General features: G+C 39.8%; 1 protein-coding gene across 9 annotated transcripts in view; it reads left to right on the top strand.

The window, feature by feature from the left end:
* ENOX1 (ecto-NOX disulfide-thiol exchanger 1) overlaps positions 1–21,217 on the top strand; it is a 362,626-nt gene that overhangs the window by 320,459 nt on the left and 20,950 nt on the right. For 8 of the 9 annotated variants that reach the window (XM_071550707.1, XM_071550658.1, XM_071550676.1 and 5 more), the window contains 2 exons: positions 14,871–14,978; positions 19,583–19,639. In XM_071550707.1, coding sequence (XP_071406808.1) covers positions 14,871–14,978; positions 19,583–19,639 — 165 coding nt within the window. The remainder of the gene's footprint in view (positions 1–14,870; positions 14,979–19,582; positions 19,640–21,217) is intronic. The other variant, XM_071550726.1, reaches the window with a different exon arrangement.

Raw genomic sequence — 21,217 nt, 5'->3', positions numbered from 1 at the left:
TCAGCCAGTTTTTTAAGTGGTTTAGTGCAGCAAAAAAGCTTTTTCTCTGACACCAGGGAATGAGAAACTGCAGTGTTTCACTGCAGGGGCAAGGGGTGTCAGTTTACTGTAAGTATTACCCCTTATTTGTTAGTATGCTCACGACGTTGTGCTGGACAAGTCTTGGCAAGCACATCCAGACTGTTTTCCACTGCTTTATCTGGCACATCATTAACACATGAGCAACCCTCACCCAACATGTATGTGCACAGCATCTTCCCTGCCCAGGCACTTGTGTTCAGCTGATATATGACAAAACACAAGGATGGTGCCTCACAACAGTGTGTTGAGCTTCTGTATAGAATGGATTTCTTGAGATGACACTGCAGAGGTTAATTTTGTTTCCTTCAGCTATGACCTGAACAATCACATGCACTCCTCTGTCACCCCCAGTTATTAGATTCCAGAAGGGGACAAGCTGTACCCACTTGTGACAGTACTAAGCTGCTTTTGTATGACAAAACCCAATGATACTCATTGGCATATGAGCTGCCTGGTTGGGTTAGGAGTTGCTTGACTATCATGGTACCCATCGAATCCATCTAGTTTGCAAATCCCAGCTAACACTAAATGACAGAGCACAGGACAGCCCTACACATACATTTATATGAACATAAGCCCTTTTAAGCCTGCAGAGTTTTACAATATTAGGGTAAACTATTGTATAGTAGAATAATTTTGAACAAAATACTTTAAAAATAGAAAATAAGTAACTTATAAGTCAGGAGTAAAATCTTTCCCAAACTTTGGAATTAAGTCAGAAATACTTGATTGTGCTATATTTCATCCTGGTGCTAATTGTCAATTAAAACTAGTGAAAATTTGCCATAAAAATACTACTAAATAAAAGTGTTAGAGCCCTAGCATCCATTTTGCATTATTCTAATTTCCTACCTGGAGTCTTGGATGAAGGATAATAAGTCTATAGAATATAAATAGATTTCTATTGAACTTCAAGCAAATGCTAATAATGCAAATGAATAACAGAGAGTGACTGACTTATCTTTCTGTTCAACTAGCCATGGACACTGTAGTCCCTATTCCTCTGAGAGTTTATGTTCGTGACAGTTCTGCTGTGAGGTTCTCAGTTTTTCTAGTTTGCCATCTCAAGGTCAGACCTACTTACTCCCAATGGGATATAATTAGAGATGGCCCAAGGAGCTGGAGAAGACACTGCAGATAAACCACTCTGACAATATGCTGAGGAGAGCAGCAACACAGAAGCACGGGAGGTGGAGTTCAGAATATTTGGTGGGAAATTCTCAGTCAGTTAAGCAACTGGATGATGGTTTTGGATTTCAATAATTAGCCATAGTCATGACATCCCATAACCTTTGTGATTTTCATGCAGTTCACGCATGAATATTTAGAAATAAACCTTTGATTTAGGTAGACTCAGTTTTATCTTAGCTGGGTTTTGTAAATGTTGAGAGATGACAGCCTTAGCTGAAATCTATCAGTATAGCAGGTGCTCACCATCTATGGAAATCAGTCTCACTATGAAATATTAAATATATATCCAGGACTTGAGTATAAATAATTTAGCAGGAAGACCTGTATTCCCTTTTATCCTTTTGTATATATTAAAATTAATTTCAGACAAGGTAAACTGAATGCCATTGAATTCCTGAACCCTTCATATATGTCAGCATTAAAAAAATTTATTTCTTCTTTTTCTTTTCTCTCCATTCTCCCCCAGTTTTTCATACACTTCTTCTAACTCTCAAAACCAGAGAACAAGTGATTCAAGCTGCAGCCTGAAAAGCAGATTTATCTGAGAAAAAGCAGATAAATTTTCAGAATCAAGACATTTTTGATTAAGATATTTGGTGCCAAACAATAGCAAATAATGCAACTCCGATGTATTTTTAATGTACTTCTACCATCTGGATGTTTTTCAGGATTTTTCATATATGTACAGGACTCCCACTGATCCAAAGTAGCATCAGCATAATTACACAGATGTTCGCTTATGAACTATACCTTATGGGCAGTAGTAGCAACCTCATTATTTACTGCGTCTGAAAAAAGAAAATCCTTTGGACTAATGACATTGAACTTATGGAGGTTTTAGTCAACTTCCTCCATAAAACTGTGTCACAGTTTAATTTCATACTCACTGTGAGATCTCAAACAAATGGAAATAATGTCCCGTATCCATGGTAACAAATGAGATATACTTTACCTGATTTTGAGATGGAAATTGAATTAACTTGTCACTGCTGCATAGGTGGTATTGCCTTCAATTTATTTCTATATGAGAACACAGATACCAAGAAGATCACTTTTTGAATGGCTCTTTTTCCAGCAGTGTTTGGTATTCTCTAACAAAATCTGTGATCACAAGAAAGGATGTTTTAGTTGTAACTTTTTGCAACACTTCACAGCACAGCTGTAAGAATTTTCTTAATCTTGTCTCTCAGTCTGAAATGTTTTACCAGATACATGACTATAGGTAATGTAGAAAAATATCACCTAGTAGTGTTGCTTAATGCTTGCAATTATAAAGTCCAATTTTCAGTGGGTCTATAATTTCTCCAAATTGTAACCATTTCATTTAGCAAATTCCATAATAGCAAGCCAAATTCTTTTGAAAAAAATTCCCAACAAAATCTTTTAGCCATTCAAAGAACAAAGCAGGAAATATATACTTTTATTATCCATTGTCCATCAAATATAATTCTTGAGGGAATGCACTTGCTACCTTTATTCTTTGAAACAAGGGCTCTGAATTTGACAGCAACTCTCTATTGAATTAATGATGTGGTTTCCAGATCCTTTATAAAATCTGTCTGAAATTGATAATGTTAGCAAGCCTTTGAAAAATGTCAGTTTGCCACATAGGAGATGACACTCATTAGCATATGTCCAAGTAAATTTTAGATTTTTACTGGTGTTTCAGGGTTTTTCATGAGCCACTTCTATAGCACAGCCATCAGTGCAATGTTTTAAGCCTCAGGTTGATCCTAAGTCTACAAAGCACACCTTTAGCACAGCTCTCTAACAAGTTACCTCTACCTTCTTCATCAGGCTTAACTGGCCAAGGTGTGAGTCTGTGCTTGCATAGCTGTACTGATTCCTGAGCTGGTACATTTATATTTACATGTAATTCTGCATGGTGCTTCATTGCATCATGCAAATGTGTGATAACGTTCTTTCTGCTCATAACTCCCTGATCATGATGGGCTGAATTTAAGCTCCTGCAGGCAAGGGTGTCATCCAGAAATCCCCATTTAAATTATGCTTCCATCTATGCTATGTCCAGGAAATGTACACAAATGCTTACAGTTCTGCTATTGCACATGCTGGGGTGTGTCTGGGACATTTAAGAGGCATCTCGTCGCCCCCATCACCTAAGGGGCCTGATTCATTGGCTGAGCTTGGAATCATACTCCTAACACACAATGACAGCACAAGCTCCCCTTCATTGGCGGTGATGCAGTAAAACCTAGCCATGGGGTTATTACATGAGCAGGGGATGCACAGCAGTGCCTCTCTTGAAATTAGTGCTTGAGGTGAAAAGAAACAACCAATAGAACCATCGTGCGTGATAGGTGTAGGGCTGACATAAAGGCTGATACACTGCTGCAGGTGCCATCGACTTGGTTAGTTCGGCATGTCTCAGCAGGAGACTGAATGTACTCTGGCCCTGTCGATGACCCAAAGCAGTGTCACTCTGATGCAGCATGATGAAAGTCCACTTTTGTCTTGTCTTTTTTTCTCCCCAAACAATTCCAATTTCACTTGAATCTCAATTCAGATTGCAAATCTGAATACTCAGAAGCCGGAACTGCCAGAACAAGTGCCTGTGCATTTTGCTTTGTGTACCTCAGAGACCCTTCCCTGTTCAGTGCCGCAGGCAGAGACCACACAGTTAATCATCACCTATTCGATACCTTCCTGTCCTTGCTATTCAATATGCAACTCAAGGTCTTTCTGCAAAGGCCATATTGTTCCTGACATTTCCTACTACTGAGAACTAACTTTTGCAGTTTAATAATCATTTAAACAGCACATGCACCTGAGACTTCCACACCTTTTTTAAAGGGCTCTGATAAATGCCAAAGCACTAGCAATCATAAAGTCACAGAATCATTTCAGTTGGAAAGGATCTTTAAAATCATTGAGTCCAACCATTACCCCAGTACTGCTCAGTCCACCACTAAACCATGTCCATAAGCACCTCATCCATACATCTTCTAAATATCTCCAGGGATGGTGAATCCATCACTTCCCTGGGCAGCATGTTCCAATGCTTGACAACCCTTTTGGTGGAGAGCCTTTCCTAATAATCAACCTAAACCTCATTTCAGGCTTTCAGTGTTCATCCAGGGTAGGACAGTTTGGTCTGTGATATGCCTCACTGTTGTCATTGGGAGGGTGAGAAGAGCTGCTGGAGCCCATTGCAGCACCCTCCTTACACTCCCTGCTTCCTCAAAGGAGGATAGTCAGGGTACAAATTTGGTGATGAGGATTGTGAGGTGCACATAGTTTCCACAGTACCATCACTGGGAGATGGGTTAGGAGCCTTGTCTGAGTGAGATAGTAAAGAGTCACCTATCAGCTTTTTAAGTATGGCCATGTACCCCTAAAATGCAGTAACTGTTCTGAGTGGAAAAGCCAGAGGTAGCTAAGTGTTGGCCCCACTATGCTGCCTTTGAAATGAGTTGGATTTTTACCATGCCCAGCCACTGGAACAGAACCAGTCCATTTTCAGGTGTCCTCATGGACCTAGCAGAATTTTTTTTCCACAAGCAAAGATGGCATTGCTCAGGTTCTTCCTGCACTTTTTTCATAGCTTTTTCTCCTACGTGTAAAAGAACTGACTCTTTCAGTGGGGCAGAGACAAAAAACATGTTTCTGTGCAGGATGTTGCAACAGGTAGTAGGATAGGGCATCCTCAGGATTGTTTTTCCTCATCCATCTTTCAACCAATCTATGAGCTATTAAGTTCCAATAAGCCTCAGCTGCCATTAAGGTCTGCAGCTCTAAGATCCTTCACACATGTTGTTACAGTCACAGCCATTTCTTTCTGTCACATACAAACTTTTTGAAATGTCAGAAGTCACCGACACAGATGCTGTTTGTTGGCTGACGATTGCTGAATCTGATGCTGTGTGACTGCCATGACCATTATAAGAACCATTTACCTTTAAGTGTACAGGTTCTAGTAGCATTTTAACACTGAAATTAACATCATTGTTGAATAGATAGAGCATGTTATGGCTATATTTATTAATATAGCCTAAGTGCAGAGGAGATTTTTAGTCATTTTTTATTTCATCTACATCTTGCTCATGAAACATCTATTCAGCATATAACCCACCCAATGTACTTACACACAATTGTAACCTGATTCTTCTCCAAATGCAGTTTTAAAGAAGAGTAAATATAAGAGATTAAAAAAAATCTCTTGTTTTACCTGCTGAATAAACAGGCCAGAATAATTAAGTTGGAAATGTTTTTATTTACTACTCTTGCAGTATGAATCCCAGTTAGATCTTTCTTTTTTCATGTAAAAGTGGCACTGGAGTAGTAATGGCAATACTGATAACCTTATAGGCAATGGATACAAGTTAAGTGTAAGGGACTGGACCTAGTGTCCCGATGTTTACTTCCAGGCCTGTCTCTTCTCTCACCCAGTTCCTGATATTTGAAAACTGTTTAAGAAATATCTCCCAAGAGATGGAGAAATGTTCACATAAGTGTTTATCATTGTTCTCTTGTGCTTTTCAAGGCTTTGTAAAGTACTGTGCACATTTAAACTTCCAGAAAACACTTAATCTTTCTGATTATATTAAAAAAACTCTGAGCAGCTGGCAATTAAGTACTATTTATTTACCAGATTTCAGACATGCCAAATCAGTTTTCTTCTCTGTTTAACAACCTTTCTTTATTGAAAGTAGTGTTTGATTTCCCACTTCTGTGACCACCACTTCAGCAATACTAGGGAAGTGTAATAAGGGCACACAGATACTTTAATCACCTTATTCCCAGCAGCTGTTCTAGTGCTAATGCTGGTAAAGCTAAACTGAGATTGGCAATGAGAATAAACCGTTCATAGAAAAAAATAATTGGGTGCACACATTTTACTTAAAATATGAAAGAAATCAGCTAATATCTTCATTAACATGCTTGTATAGTCTAGTGGCAGTGAAGGCAAAATCTCCTAAGTTTTACAGTCCAGTGATCTTACATGAATTTTTCAAAAGATCCTAAATACTAGCATTGGCTTGCTGATTAGTTTCCAAATATGTTTGAGGCTATCAATATTAGGAACTCTGTTTCCATTATTAGAAATTGTGTTTCAGTGGAAATTACACTGGGTAAATTGATTCTCTTCCATAATGTCATTCTTCTAATTAAATTTTTATTATTCCTCAAAGAAAATAAAATATTTTTCTTGAATAGGAAATCAAAATTTAAAAGATCTAATTTTGTTTCTTGAGAAAAGGCATGTTGTATCATGCTCATTTGCAGTCACATGAAAGTAGAGGTGGGATCATACAGTTCGAGTGCCATTAACTGGTGAGGAGGTATCCACAATGAACAGTACTGGTGAACAGTTGGAGAAGATGAAGATGAATGCATGATCATGTCTTCTTTTGACTGTGCATCATACCAAGTGCCTTGTAGGACAGATATGAGGGCAGAGGGAACATGATGCTCATCTGGGTTCAGTCTGCTTTCTTTGATCAGGATCAGAGAAAACTGTAACCCCACCTTATCCATTCACCTATTGCCAGCAAAGTCAAGAGCTATGTACTATTCTGATCATCTCATTTAGCAAAGGTAGGGGGAACTTTATTGATGAGGTGCAATTGGCTTTGGTCAGATTTCTCCCCTCCGGGGGCCACCATCAAATCAAAGACCTCGTGTAATTTGCTGTGAAAGACAGATCCTACAGAGGGATCTGTGATGCTAACACCAGATGTTTATCAGTAAATTGGGAGCATTTAAATTCTGAGAGGAGGGATTGGTTCTGTAAAGTTCCTGAGGACATGGGTCTTTTCCTCATTTGCTGCAATAGTCCATGGCTGACTGAAGAAAGCTTGTCTTTCTTGAGGGCTAAGAGGTCTACTTGAAACTTACTTGGCAGAAGACAGCTGTAGACTGTCTCTTAAGCCATTCCTTGCACCATTCATGTTCTCTTTTCATCTGCTGCCCAACCCTTAACACTCCTTCTTGTAATTGGTATGCTTTAATTGCTATGCCTCATAGGAGCAAAAGAAAAGGAGAGGCAATTTTCTGATATCTGTTAGATATTCTCCAGAATCCTATCCAAACTGAAGTCAGAAAGTACATCTAGTTGTTTTGTACATCTCTGCAGTTGTCTCAGTTTTGCTCAGGACCTTATCCAGCTGTGGTCTCTGTACCCCCATGGAAGGAGAGTCCACGGCTTCTCTGAGCCTTTGTTCAAGTGGTTGGCCACCCTCATTTTGGAATGTTTTCTCATTTGGCACACTTCTTAGGATACAGGCCTCCCTGCAATTACTCTGCGTGCTATAAAGCTGTAGGACCTCTGCAGACAATCTAATAGCAGGGGAAGGGAAGCATAGCAAACATGTCCTTAAGGAAGCACCTTGACAGAGTTCTTTAGTGTCATTATACTCACTCATCCATCAGGTGTGTGTCCAGCCTCCTGGTCCCCTCCAAGGCTTTGGAGCTATCATGTTCAGCATGGTCTTTGCCTCTGGCCAGAGAGCCAGGAAAACTCACTTTGCAGGTGAATGCCCATCAAGCAGGAGCTTGATCCATCTAAATAATGCCATCCACACAGCCAGGGACACAGTCCCTGGGAGGTTGGAGGGATGAGAAACATTGCACTGTGTTTCTTTGTAATCTCTTAAAAAAGAAAAAAATCCACAATCATACTCTATTTTAATAATGCCTTCCTGCAACGTGGCTGACTTCCTTGAGGTCTCATTTCTAAAGCTTCTTTGACTTGTCTTTCACGTTCTTCTGTTTCCTTGGTGATTTGTCAGGCCTCATCAGCGTCTTGTTACTAATGTATATTTGCTCAGCTGGGAAGTCACTTTCTCATTATTCAAGCCTGCCATTTGCTGGCCATTTGTGATATGAAATTTTGTCTTCTTTCAAAAAGGGAAAAACACTGTTCCACACGGAGCATAGGAGTACTGGGAGAGGGATTTGTATTTTTATTTTGCAATTGGTTGATTTCAGTTTAATTCATTATTTCTTTTCCTTCTACCTACAGAAGATTCTGAAAAGAAACATTTACCATCTTTCTCCTTTGTATTTCTGAACAGCTTCTAAGAATATTGAAACACTTATTTTCCTTGTTGATTTTTGTGTTTTTCCATTTGACAAACTCTAACTTCCTTTTCTTTATATAAAATAAAGTTAGAAAAGACAGAGCAAGGTTTTACTTGGGGAAAAAGCAAACAATATAGTAAACCCTCAGAAACTGCTATTGTAAATGAGCGCTTTAATTTGTAGCTAAATTTCAATTTAGGTCGTTTCAATGCCTGTGGTTTCACACTTTTCAGATCTCTGATTGTAGTGTAGTTTCGGGGAAAGGACTCCACTTTTTGCTCACATGAGAGCTGCTTTCCAGGGTTACTGTTTTACATGAATACCTTGGTTTCATTGGGACTGAAAAAAGTAACCTTGATTGGGATATGGCCTGCGTTATTGCAGACGTGCAAGTTGCACCTTTCTTTTAGGCACCTGGTGAAGCAGATGTCCCCATTTTTCCTGTATGGGGTTATATAGTATGAGGATGCTGCTCCCACACATTATAGGGATAGGAGAATTCAGTTTGCCTGAGTGCACTGTGTGTCTGAGATGATCATTCAGCTGAGTTTGTTCAGTTAGGCTCTATAAGACTCTCTCTCTTTGACTGATATACTAATTTCAGAAGACTTTACTGCAGATCATTTCTGGACACTCTGCAACTACTCCATAAATGGGAGAGTCTGTCCCTCCTTCCCGTAGCTGAATACCATGGGCTTGGTGAAACTGCCTGCACAACCTGTGGTCAAAGTCAGCACTCCCACCTCAGAGGTGTTCTTTTGTCTGCTCTTCTTTACTGCCCTTTTTTTAAGGTCTTTGTAATCTTTTCATACTTCATTTTAAGCAACTGTAGAGAAAATCATAAACTAAATAGTAGGGGCCAAACCATTCAGCAGTATAACTGCAAAACTTGTGACAAATGCTGGTTTTCTTCATCATTATTCTGTCAGCCTTACAGTATCCTAAGTACAGCCTCAGGCCCTGTGGTTGCTTCTGATCTACCTCCTATTTGTTTGCATGCAAAGTTGATGGTTTCATGCTGGAAATCATGCTTTCCTTCTGAGATCCTTGTCTGGTTTGGTGTGTGACCACACTTCTAGATATGTCCATAATTTCTATTCAAATGTACACTGCTTTTGAGGAGCAATGAAGAACTGTGAGCAGGGAAGAGGAGACGAAAGAAAAGGAGTATTTCATGGCTATGCAGTGGTACACAACAGCAAGCTATTACTTTCCCTTTAGGGCTTATCATGTATTCTGAGCCAGTGTGTGTTGTTCAGTTGTTAGCATTCTTGGCCACACTGGTACTGCATTGTACACAGCCTGAGTAATTCAGCTGGCTTCAATAATGCCATCTATATTTAATGTTTCAAAAGCTGTGAAGATTGTTTTAAGATGGTAATTTTCTGTCTGCACTTCTGAGATTACGCAATATGGGTGGTACTGAACTGTCTCTGGCAGAGATTCTGCACTGGAGGTGGGAAAGTGTGAAAAAAAACCCCAAAATAAAACATGCACTGTCTTCCCCCCCCTTCCCCCAAAATGAAATTAGCTAACCACTTATTATGTACAGGGAGAATTTAGTCTTCATGAATGAAGGAAGCTTAGCATAGGAGAGGGATATTTACCGTTTCTACACAGAGCAGTTTTAGAGTTGCCACTGGAAACAACTACTTATATTTTTTGGGGTGTCTAAAATGCATTGATTGATTTCTCGAGAGACAACCAGGAGGTTAATTCTTTCTGCTTTCCCATGTCCTCTCTGGAAATACTAGCAAGAGAAAATTGGTGATGTCTACCAGACTGATCTGGTCTAGCTTCACCTCTTAGGGTCAACCTGGAAGTCATGATGACAAATGCTTCTGGTTGCATGTAGACCACATGAGCTTCCAGACTGGTACTGGTTGAGATCTAGGCTCTGCAGGTGTCTCTCCCCAAGGTTATCAGAGCTGCAGTGACGCTGGGACATAGTTTCTGCTTCCTGACTTGGATTTTGGCTCAGGAAAAAGACACTGGCACAACTTCCAGGGCACCGTCAGAGACCCAAAGAATTGCAGACTGAGGACATGGAAGACAACAGAAGAATGAGCCAGGTATTTCCTGGCTATGTAACAACAAAACCACTCCTTTGCCTGGTGAAACTGGGGAACTGCTGTGTGAATGCCATGGCTGTGTCACAAAGCTGGGGATATCAGGGCTTAAAGGAAATGACCAGAGACATGAAACAAGATATAAAGAAGGGACTCTTGTGTGGCTGTGGTGGATTAGCTGTGTGGCTAGATGGGCAAGCGAGAAACTGGCAGAAAGGCTGGGTGAGATGGCAAAGTCAGTGGAACAGTATCAGTCAGCACAATCATCAAAACCAGGAATATTTGGGTATTTTGATTTATTGTGATATATACTTGCAAACAGTCTGAAGGGCAGAAGAATTAACTATAGGATCAATTTTTAATAAGCACATATATAAGAAAAACCAAGTAATTTTGAATAATTAATACCATCATCTTGGCATCATTCATTATAATCTTTATGGAGAGGTTTTTTATAAGCAGGCATAACAGCAGTCCCTGTTATGAAACTTGTCTCGTTCCTGCCAGTGGAAGATCCTCTTCCTGTTTGCTTCTAACTTTGTGCTGAAATTTTTCAGGCTGTTCATCTGTCTTAGGCTGTTATTTTTTTTTCAGTCAAATCTATTTCTTCATTTTCCAAAGTGAGGCTAGAAGAGAAATATACGCTGTTTGGCAGGTATAACTCCTTGTTACAACTTCATGGTGGCAGAGTCAACCACTCAGGAAAAAAAAATATTCGAACCTGGCCCATGCTAGATTAGCGGGTTCTACAGCTTTTAGAGATAAATATGAGGGAGAGAAAAAGAAAGTAAACCCCTAAGAGATGTCTACAAATTTTAAGTAATTTTGTCGTCTTTGAGGGATGGATGGGAAAGTCCTTGTTCTGTAAATAGAAAACCCTATGTATGACTAGGAATATGGTACCTGAGTTACAGATGCTCCACTTTCCACCCCTGTGAAAATAGGACATATTTACTCTCTTTGAAAGTATGAGCCTGTGCATATACAGGAAGCCTTCAGTAGTTTAATCACTCTGACTGCAGGAAGGTTTTGTGTCATATCAAGCGATTTGTAGCTCATACTGCAATGAGAATGCACACTCTCTTACCCCAGGGAAACTGAACATGCTGGGTATTTTCCTGGGATTCCTGTTCCTCGCTGGTCCAGAGCCAAGTACAAAGATGCAGAGCATTTACATATCTCTCTCAAGGTCTCAGGGTCTTCCACACCAATTCCTCCCATGCTTGGACAGTTTTAGAAAAATTGCCTTAAACACAAAACAGCAAAAGTCGGGATCAAAGGAAGAGGTTTATAATTAGACTAAATCACAGTGGGAGATTGCAGTGGGAGATGTGAAAATAAAACAGTGTAAGTTTGTGAGCTGATCCACATGGAAAAACCATGGGGAGGGGATGGGTAGGATAGGGAAGGAAATTGCTGTTCAGTTGTGTAACAAGTTCAACCCATAAATCACATTTGGTTTCCCCTTTGTTACAGACATTAAGTAGTGAAAAGGCTACCCAGTGTCAAAATAGACTGAAAATTCACTTGGGGTCTTTTCAGATGGGAGTTTACATTGTTCAGAACTATGGCCTCTAGGGTTTCTCCCAGAAGCTGGAGCAAAATCTGTAGACCAGGATGAAGGTACAGTCTGGACACACTGGTGAGACATAACTGCTCAGAGAAGACTCTGAAAATAGGGACAAAGGCTCCTTTCTCAGAACAACCCTTGCCATGTTCAGGTGTGTAAAGTCAAACAGGTTGTAGCTGCAAAGGAAAAGACATTTCATCAGCTGCTACTAGGTGACATCTGCTTCTCAAACCTCAGATGTTTCAGCTAGTAAGCCTTGAAAGGGCATATGCTATCTTTACAGTGTTGTGTTCTCTGCTTCTCTTCTGAGGACTGGAGTCCATTCTTTTCTAAATTGTAGACATGAGCTAGAGCTATCCTAGGAGAAACTTAATAGTGTGTTGTAATATGAATTTACATGGGGTGACTAAATGGGGTTACTAAGCAAGTTTGCAGATGACACAAAACTGGGAGGAGCTGTTGACTCCCTTGAAGGCAGGTCAGCCTTGCAGGGAGACCTCGAGGTCTGGGCAATCACCAACCATACGAAGTTCAACAAGGGAAAGTGCCAGATTCTGTACCTGGGATGGAGCAACTCTGGATGTTTGTACAGACTGGGGAATGAGATGCTGGAAAGCAGTGCCATGGAAAGGGACCTGGGGGTCCTGGTCAATGGCAATATGAGCCAGCAGTGCCCTGGCAGCCAGGAGGGCCAACTGTGTCCTGAGGGACATCAGGCACAGCATCACCAACCAGTCAAGGGAGGGAATTGTCCCACTCTGCTCTGCACTGGGGCAGCCTCACCTTGAATACTGTGTGCAGTTTTGCGCACTGCAATGTAAGAAAGATGTTGAGCTCTTGGAGAATGTCCAAAGGAGGCCTATGAAAATGGTGAAGGGCTTTGAGGGGAAGGGTATGAGGAGTGGCTGAGGTCACTTGGTCTGTTCAGCCTGGAGAAGAGGACACTGAGGGGAGATCTCATTGCAGTTATATCTTCCTCGTGAGGGGAAGAGGAAGGACAGACACTGATCTCTTCTCTGTGGTGACCAGTGACAGGGCCTGAGGGAATGGCCTGAAGTTGTGGCAGTTGTGTTTAAATTGGATTTTAGAAAAAGATTCTCCTCCCAGAGGTTGATTTGGCACTGGAATAGGCTCCCCAGGGAAGTGGCCATGGCACCAAGTTTTTCAGAGTTCAAGTGGTGTTTGGATGATAGTCTTAGGCACATGATGTGATGGTGCTGAACAGGGCCAGGAGTTGGGCTCAATGATCCTTGTGTCTTCCTTTCAACTTAGTGTATTATGTGAATCTGTAAATGGTCCCTTCTCAGAACCTGTATAAGTGTTAGTGTGTGACCTGTGACAGCATACACTGATTCAGTGTGTCATTTGAAAATGTAGGAAGCAGTACCCAGCAGGCAAGATGAACACATCCGAGGTCAAGAAATGCCAAAGTAGAGCTTTTTACATAAAAGTTGGTTGGGTGTGAGCCTCAGTGGAAGAGATCTAGTTATTTCATGGAAAAATACTGAGATATGAAATGTTTTTCTGCTGTGGTAGAGTGAATACACATACCAGAATGTCTCTTGAAGGCTCCCAGGGAGCAGTCCAGGTGGTAAGATCCATCAAAAAGCTAACTAACCCAGCTGGATTGTAGAGTGTGTGAGATATAATCAGACATAAACCCACATGTATTTTTACTTCAGTGGCTGAATTAATCCATCATGCTGATGTTCACTTACAACAGAAATACACTGCCAATAATTCCACAAGTCCCTGAAATGTCATCTGCTTCCAAGCTGCTCTGAAAACAATCCTGACACCATGTCCTTGATGCCTGGGACTTCCAGTGCAGAGGAACAAGCACTTTTTTTAGGTTTGCTATCTGTAACTTACAAAGGTGTTCAACACCTGCAACATCAGTCTGAGTCAGTTACCAGTCCTAAGCACAACCATAACCTAAGCTTTAGATGCAGGTACATGGTTAGATCAGTAATGCATGTTAGTAAAGCAATTAGTCATTCAATTAGTCCTTAAAAAGGAGTATGCTTACAAGCAATATGTTGCCCCAGCAAACATAGTTTCCTTGCGTGATCACTAAGGTAAAATGCCATGAATTCCTTTTTTTATCTTGTGTTTGTCTACTGTTGCTTTTCAGCAGTGTCTAACATTCTTCACATCAATACAAAAATATATAACTGCTTCAGAATTAATTAAATCTACTGACCTGTTCTTGACAGTCACAATAAATCTATGCAGAACCTAAAGCCAGCCAAGACCAGGGGACTCAGGCTTTTAAATATGCTCCTGCATCCCAGAATTCTCTTCATAAAAATAGATTTTGGTCATAGCTTTTTGTTTTGACAGTAGATCAGCAGTATTCCTGGCTGATATATTGATTGTAGGGCATCAGTCTTCCTGATCTAATAAACTATCACAGCACAAGAAAAAAAAAAAAAGAAAGCTTTTGTCTTCTTGGCAAGTCAGTCTGAAAGCTTTCCAGAATATTGCTTTGCATAGAATGAAGATGGCTGTGGGCCAATGACTAATTATATTAAAGGGCTGTGCTTTTAAATTATTTATGTACCATAGTGTTTACCCCAGTATTATTAAACCCATAGCATATACTTCTACAAATAAGATTTTGGTTCAGATGAATGTGACAGTCACTCTGTGGGTGATGTACTGTACCAGGAATTTCTGCTTTAATGTAACAAATACACATTAACAGATGCATTACTTGAGGAGCACTGCTGCAGAAGAGATGCAGATGAAAATAATTTACCCCTGGTCCATTTAGACACAGCAGATTATGCAACAATAATAAATGTAGGAGCAGACTGCAAAACATGGTTTGAAATGAAGATTTATCAAACTGAGGATTTAAAACTGCCTTGGACCCAGATGATGCTAACCAGAAACTTCTTTTCTTTGTGCAGCAATTGTTGAGCATACAGGAGGAATTAAATAACAAAAAATCTGAACTGGAGCAAGCGAAGGAAGAACAAACACATACACAAGCAATGCTTAAAGTCCTGCAGGAACAGGTGAGTGGTTTGGTAGGAGAAAAATGCTTGCTTAGGCATGCTAAGGGGGTGGAAGTCTCATGGCTTCACCTCCAAAATCCATAGGATTCTGACCACAGAATATGCTGTGAGCAAAACATAACCTTATGTGGCCTGCATGTCTGTTCTGATTAGGCTAACGAGAGTTTGAGAAAACATAGTGAGAAGAGACCCTTATTTTATGCTATCCAATATTGAAATTCATGTCTTAAGTAACATTTTCTTTTAATGTATTCTACATAGATATCAGTGATGTGTCTCTTCACTCTGAATTTTAAAAAAATGTTGGGTGAATTAAATATACGTGAAACAATACAGCTCTTCCTTTTAAGATTAGTTTTGAAAAAAAGATTTTGGAATCTCCTGTGCCATACATTTTTATATGAGTATATAAAAAACTTAAAATGGCATTATCATAATGGCTTTAAAAATTAGTTATCAATGCACTTATTTAAGCAGTGAGAAGAAAATCTCTGCAAATCTGATTATCACTCCTTCTTTGATGCTAAGCTATTCTATGACACTGAGAAGTACCTTTGATAGTATTGTTTTATAAACAAGGTAAGATGGATACTTGCACAGCAAAAAGAAAGTCTGGTCCTAAATCTGTAAATATAGAGAAGAAACAGTGCATTGTCTGCAAGCACAGTGTGCACGAATACATGTTGTCTCTGTAGACCATGTAAGTTGGGCACACTGAAATCGCAAATCCCCACCTTTCACAGGCACAGTCTCTGCTTTGAGACCTTATTTTAATCCTTTCTATATAAACTTTGAGCTAAAATCTTTCATGACTTAGTTAAGTATTTGCAGTTTAAAGTCCATGGGATCTGTATTGCTTAGATGGCAGAGATTCAAAATGTTGATGATTCCTTTGTTCAAGATTTTTAAACATATATCTCTGAATATGTCATCAGGCAGATGTATACATTTAATGTGCATATTGGGAAAAGTAAATTAAGCTTTTCCAGGTTTTTAATGCTTGTTATAAAAGCTGTGACATTTTTTCACATTTAACGTTTGTCTTTGAACGTATCTAGTGACAAAAATATTCTGCAAACTAATAATTTAGATGCTGGAAGCTTTTATGTTCAGATACATGTTTTTAGCACTTACAGTTAGAGATAACCTACATGAGTTGATGCAAGACTGTAATACAGAAAATGCCATGAGGAAGAATTGATTTGGTAATGACAGAATCTTTATAAACACAGAATCCACCAGGCCTCTTGAGTTAATTGCATCTCATTTCCATATGGCATTCAAAGTATAACATTATAAAGTACTTAAAACAAGAAATTGCGTGAAGATATTTTACATCTTTGTAGCAATTAAATGCTGTGAAAACATATAGGAAGATCTTGCAATGTGAGGCCCAGTAGGGACCACCAGGGCAGACTTCTGAATCTCTGCAGAATCCTACTAATTGCAAATCAAATGTGCACTCATGCTAGGCAGACAGGTGAAACAGTAGCTGGAAGAAAGGCAGGATGGATCTGCGTTTCTCATGAGAATTAGCTCTGAAACACGCCTAAGGCCAAGACTGTAAGTAGTCAGAATTCCTGAAGGGTGCTGGATAGCCAGTGTGCTTCTCCAAGAACCCTGAATAAGTTTGAAAATTTTCCAGAACAGCAGAAGCCCTCATAGTAATGACTCCCCAGTTGCCAAGGCTCACAGCTTTCCTTTACAAGCACCACAGCTTCTGTGTGTTTTATCCACAATTGATGTTGAAAATCCTTCCAAGTAAAGAGAACATTTCTTTCAAAAATAAATAGCACAGGACTCTGACCTTGACTTAATGGCTTGTTTTTGTGATAGGTTTGGTAAAAGCTGCCTTTTCATTCCAGGTTGGCAAAGGGATCCCACCTTGCCTCACTGAGAGCATGTTTGCACAAAGAAGTGCAGCTGTGTCTGAGCATGGTTGCTCCATGCACCGACCCAGTCACATCCAAGTTGGGCTGTCCTGCTGGAAGAGGTTCCGATTGCTGGTGCACCATTTTGCACTGCTGTAGTCAAAAGACTTCTGAACCAGATCCAGCACCTGGCCATAAGCTCTAGTTGTCTGAGGGATTCATGCCCCACTTGTTTGAGTCAGACCTACCCCACCATAGCATTAGATTTGTAAGGCTCCTCATCCCTTCTCCTTCTGGGTAGGCTTTTGTTTGTTACTGGCACTAGCTCAGTGTGTTGCCTCAGCATACTCTCTGCTGGTAGCATCACACTCGCCACCGACCTGAGATGGAGTCAGCCTAGGGGATAAGGCAAGTCCTATTTTTCCAATATTGTATGTTTTTCTGAGCTTCCTATTCCAACATTTCTCTATTTAGCATGTGAAAGAAGAATATAATTGAAATATTAATTTAGAAAAAAAAATACTGAAAAGAAAAAGGAGACTACATCCCTTTAGCCTGCACCCTTTCTACCCTTAAGTTTTCCACCATTATTCCCACTGGTTCACCTCCACCTCTTACTGCAGTGGTCCCAGTCTAGTCATGTATGCTAGCACCTTTTTGCCTGAGCTCTGACATCCTTTTCAGAGTGTGGCATGCAATAAGAGATGGAAAGGCTCACGCATCCTCTCTGCCTTATATTAACTGGTGAAGCAGTGCCAGTATGATGATGGTGAGAAACTGGTGGGATGAAAGCCTACCAGACCAATGTAGGCTAAGGGCTGAGCCCACTCTCCTGTCAAACACAAATGTGATTGATGAGAGAGTGGTATGTCACCAGAAGAATGCATGCAAAGCATTGCCAAGGAGCCAGCAGTCACCAAGGGGTGACAGCACTTTATTAACAGGGAAAAGAAAGGTGAAAGGTAAGTAATGAACAGCGTTCCTTGAGCACTCAGGATGTGGCACTGGCATGCCGAACAGTTTTACATAACCGAGCATGCTCTCCTGACCTCATATTCAGATGAGTAATTCAGCTGAACCCAACAGGACTTCTCATGGGAGGTGAATTTCTATAGTGAAGACTTGGCAGAATCAGGAAACAGCTCTTTCGGTCACACGGTGATGCAGAAATACCTAATTCTGGTGCTTGGCTGGAAGCAGCTATCTCGGCTCATTCCTGCCAGCCATCCTCACAGTGAGGTGGTTTCACTGGATGGTTATTTTTTCAGCATAGGGAAAACATGTAGCCTTTATTGGAAGTGCACCACCCTGCTGTCAGTATAAATTACAGACTTTTCAAGGGTATTGAAAGATAAGCTTTGGTGAATTGAACCAGGAGACCTGATGAATTTGCAGTCCCCAGCTGTCCTTTGTACTACTTTACCAGGAATTTTTGTCCCCTTCCCTCTCCATCAGGACAGGTTTAGTAGCTTGAGTAGTAGCTTGTGAACTGGTGCAGTTTACAGTCCTGCATAATAAGGTATAAACAGACCATGGACTCCTTACCTTTAATAGATTGGAAACTGTGAAAAGTCAGAAACTGAATCACAGCCAGTTCAGCTGTTGCTGCCACATGGCAAAAATATGACGGAGGTAACGTAGCTACCCTAGGACGGTAATCCGCCAACACTTCTGAGTCAAACACCTAAGTGATACATAATGGAGTTCCATTTCACCCAGATTTTAGGACTGTTGTCATGCAGAGCCACATCTGTAGCATCAACAGTTACATCAAGCCCAGTTTCTTTAGCAAAACCCAAGGAATTCTGTTTATTGTTCTCCATCCCTCCCCACAAGCCCCCACATATCTATTCTGAATTATGTTAGAATAAAAGCATGACTCTTCAGAGCTTTACCTAAAGAGCAAATGCTTCTGGGATTTTCATTTAAGTGTACAAACCTCCATGGCTTATAAGCTCAGGAATGCTGCTGTGTCTCCTCCATGCTCTGTTCGCTCAATCACAGGATGAATGACAGCATATTCACCCAAGATGTGAGCTGGGACTTTCCTTAAATCTCTTGAGAGCAATCTTTACAATATCCAGTGTAATTCTGGATTTTCCCCAAAAAGCTAATCCAGGAGGGGAAAAAAAGGTTTTGGTTGAGGTCATATATTTGCAGTGTCTCCTCCAGTGTCTCTTCAGTTCTTCCTGCCACTGGTTAAATAAAAGATCTGTTTTTCTCCTTACCTCCTCTGCCGCCATACCCAGGAGCCATGTCAGTTATTTAGATGCTTCCTCAGGAATAACACATATAGTAGCACTTTGGCATCTTAAACAACTCAATATATATCATTCAAAAGTAATCGTTACCAAACACTATTTAGCTAGTAGCAACTTGCAAACATTGTGAAGTTTAAATTAATAGCAACAACAATGGGAAATTAAATTGTTTATTATTCTTGAGAGCAAATTCTGTACACTTTTTATGCCTTGAAACTACTTTCTAATCTTATTATTTAAAAAATAATGACCCAATCTTATTATTTTTCTTTTTTTTTTTTTGCCAACCTATCAAGCCTTAAGTATGTTGCTTTCAAAATGGTTTGAGCAAAAACTCATTAGAATTATATGCTCCATCTGTTTTTCTCATTGGAAGCTTTATAAAATGCTCTTTCAAATAAATCAAAGATAACTGTGTAAAGTACTCAAGTAATGTGCTTGTTTTGCTTTGTTTTTTGTTCATTCTTTGCAGTTAAAAAGTGCCAAGGAATTAGCAGAAATCAATGGGCATGATGAATCTCAAGCAAATGTAGGTACAGCTGTCTATGTATAGATTTAGATATATGCATGTGTATGGTCTGAAATTTACTATTTATGTCTTAAAGCTGATAGAATGGCTGAATGATTTGCACATCAGGTTTGAAGTGTCTGTTTTTTTCTTGAAGCCACAGGTTCAAATCCCAGCAAACTTCATTTCGAGGTAGATAAATTGGGTTCCATGCAATTTACTTTGTAGGATTTATTTGGATGAGACTTTAACAACCAGTGTCCTACTTGCTATATGTGGGTGTTAAAGATACCATGGAAACGACTGCAAAAGAAATGCTTTTTCTCAGTGTCCTGTCCAGGATTACTCAAGCTACAAAGTTATACCATTTGTCTCTCTGGCTGCCACCTTACAGGTGGGCAAGTTGGGCAATATTTCAGTTCTGAGTGAGGTGATTGTTTGGAAATAGTTAATTTGCACAAGAGGACTAAATTAATTCATCGAATCATTATTTTGCCCATCAACATGAAAGAACTGTTAAGGTCATGTTTTTTAAAACCTGCTAAAAAAAAAAAAAAAAGAGCTTCTATTCCCTTAATGCTTGCAGTCAAAATAGCAATTTCCGTAAGGGGAGAGAGAAAAAAAGGGAAACTTTCCTGCTGTATTTGTCATCCAAACCACGCAGTCTTGTGGTTTGTCATAAATATATGAAAACCAAAACTGATTACATATGATGTTTTCCTCCTGGAAAAGAGAATTCTAGCAACAATTTGAACACTAATGTATTTTAGCATCTATTTTAGTGCATGTGTTGTCTAACAGCTCAGCCAGAAAAACAGTTTAATTTTAAACCTGAATGGAAGGCTAAAATTTTGTAAACTGCTTTGTGATAAAGAGATGTTGTCCTCCTTTTTTTAATCCTTTCCTGAATCTCATTCATTGTGGTCCGTTTCCGCAATGAAGTCGATAGAGCCTCATAGCTCTCAGCATTTGGACAGGAGACATTCAATATTGTCTGATAGCTCCAACAAACCTGCAACTGCAGTCTGTCTGCACAGCATCCCATTGGTTCCTTGAAAGATTCTGTTTGCAAATCAAAAATACATTAATCCAATGACGATCTTGAAATACTCATATACGCTACCTAAAAACTGGTCATTTCACAATAGCTGGTTGCAGGTTTCCTAAAGGAATAGATAAATGTAAGGTTTAGAAACTCTCCAAAGGAACTTGCTTCCTCACCAAAAATGTGGGTGAAACAACATTCTGCAGTATTGAAATGTTTTAAAGGAAAATTACCTGAATGCTTCAACTTATATCATTGTGGCTCATATGTAACTGGATAAACAGAACAGCTTGAAAGTTTTATTTTTATATGATATAAATGTTGAAATAGCATTAAAAGGAGACATTTTGATTGTGTAAGGAGAGTGCTTCAGTACATAATTCCCAGATATCTAAGAAAAATATTTCAGAATCTTTGATTAATGCTAAATTTTTCAAAATCTATTATTTGATCCAGTTTGTAACTGTAGGAGTTCTTCAAATGCCTGAATTTTCCATAGGGCAGAAACTCTGTTGTCTGCCCCTTTTCCATGGGCTCTTCCCATACTGATCTCC

Source organism: Pithys albifrons, chromosome 1 (genome assembly GCF_047495875.1).
Source record: "Pithys albifrons albifrons isolate INPA30051 chromosome 1, PitAlb_v1, whole genome shotgun sequence".
Lineage (NCBI taxonomy): Eukaryota > Metazoa > Chordata > Aves > Passeriformes > Thamnophilidae > Pithys > Pithys albifrons.
This window is presented reverse-complemented; position numbering and strand designations above follow the sequence as displayed.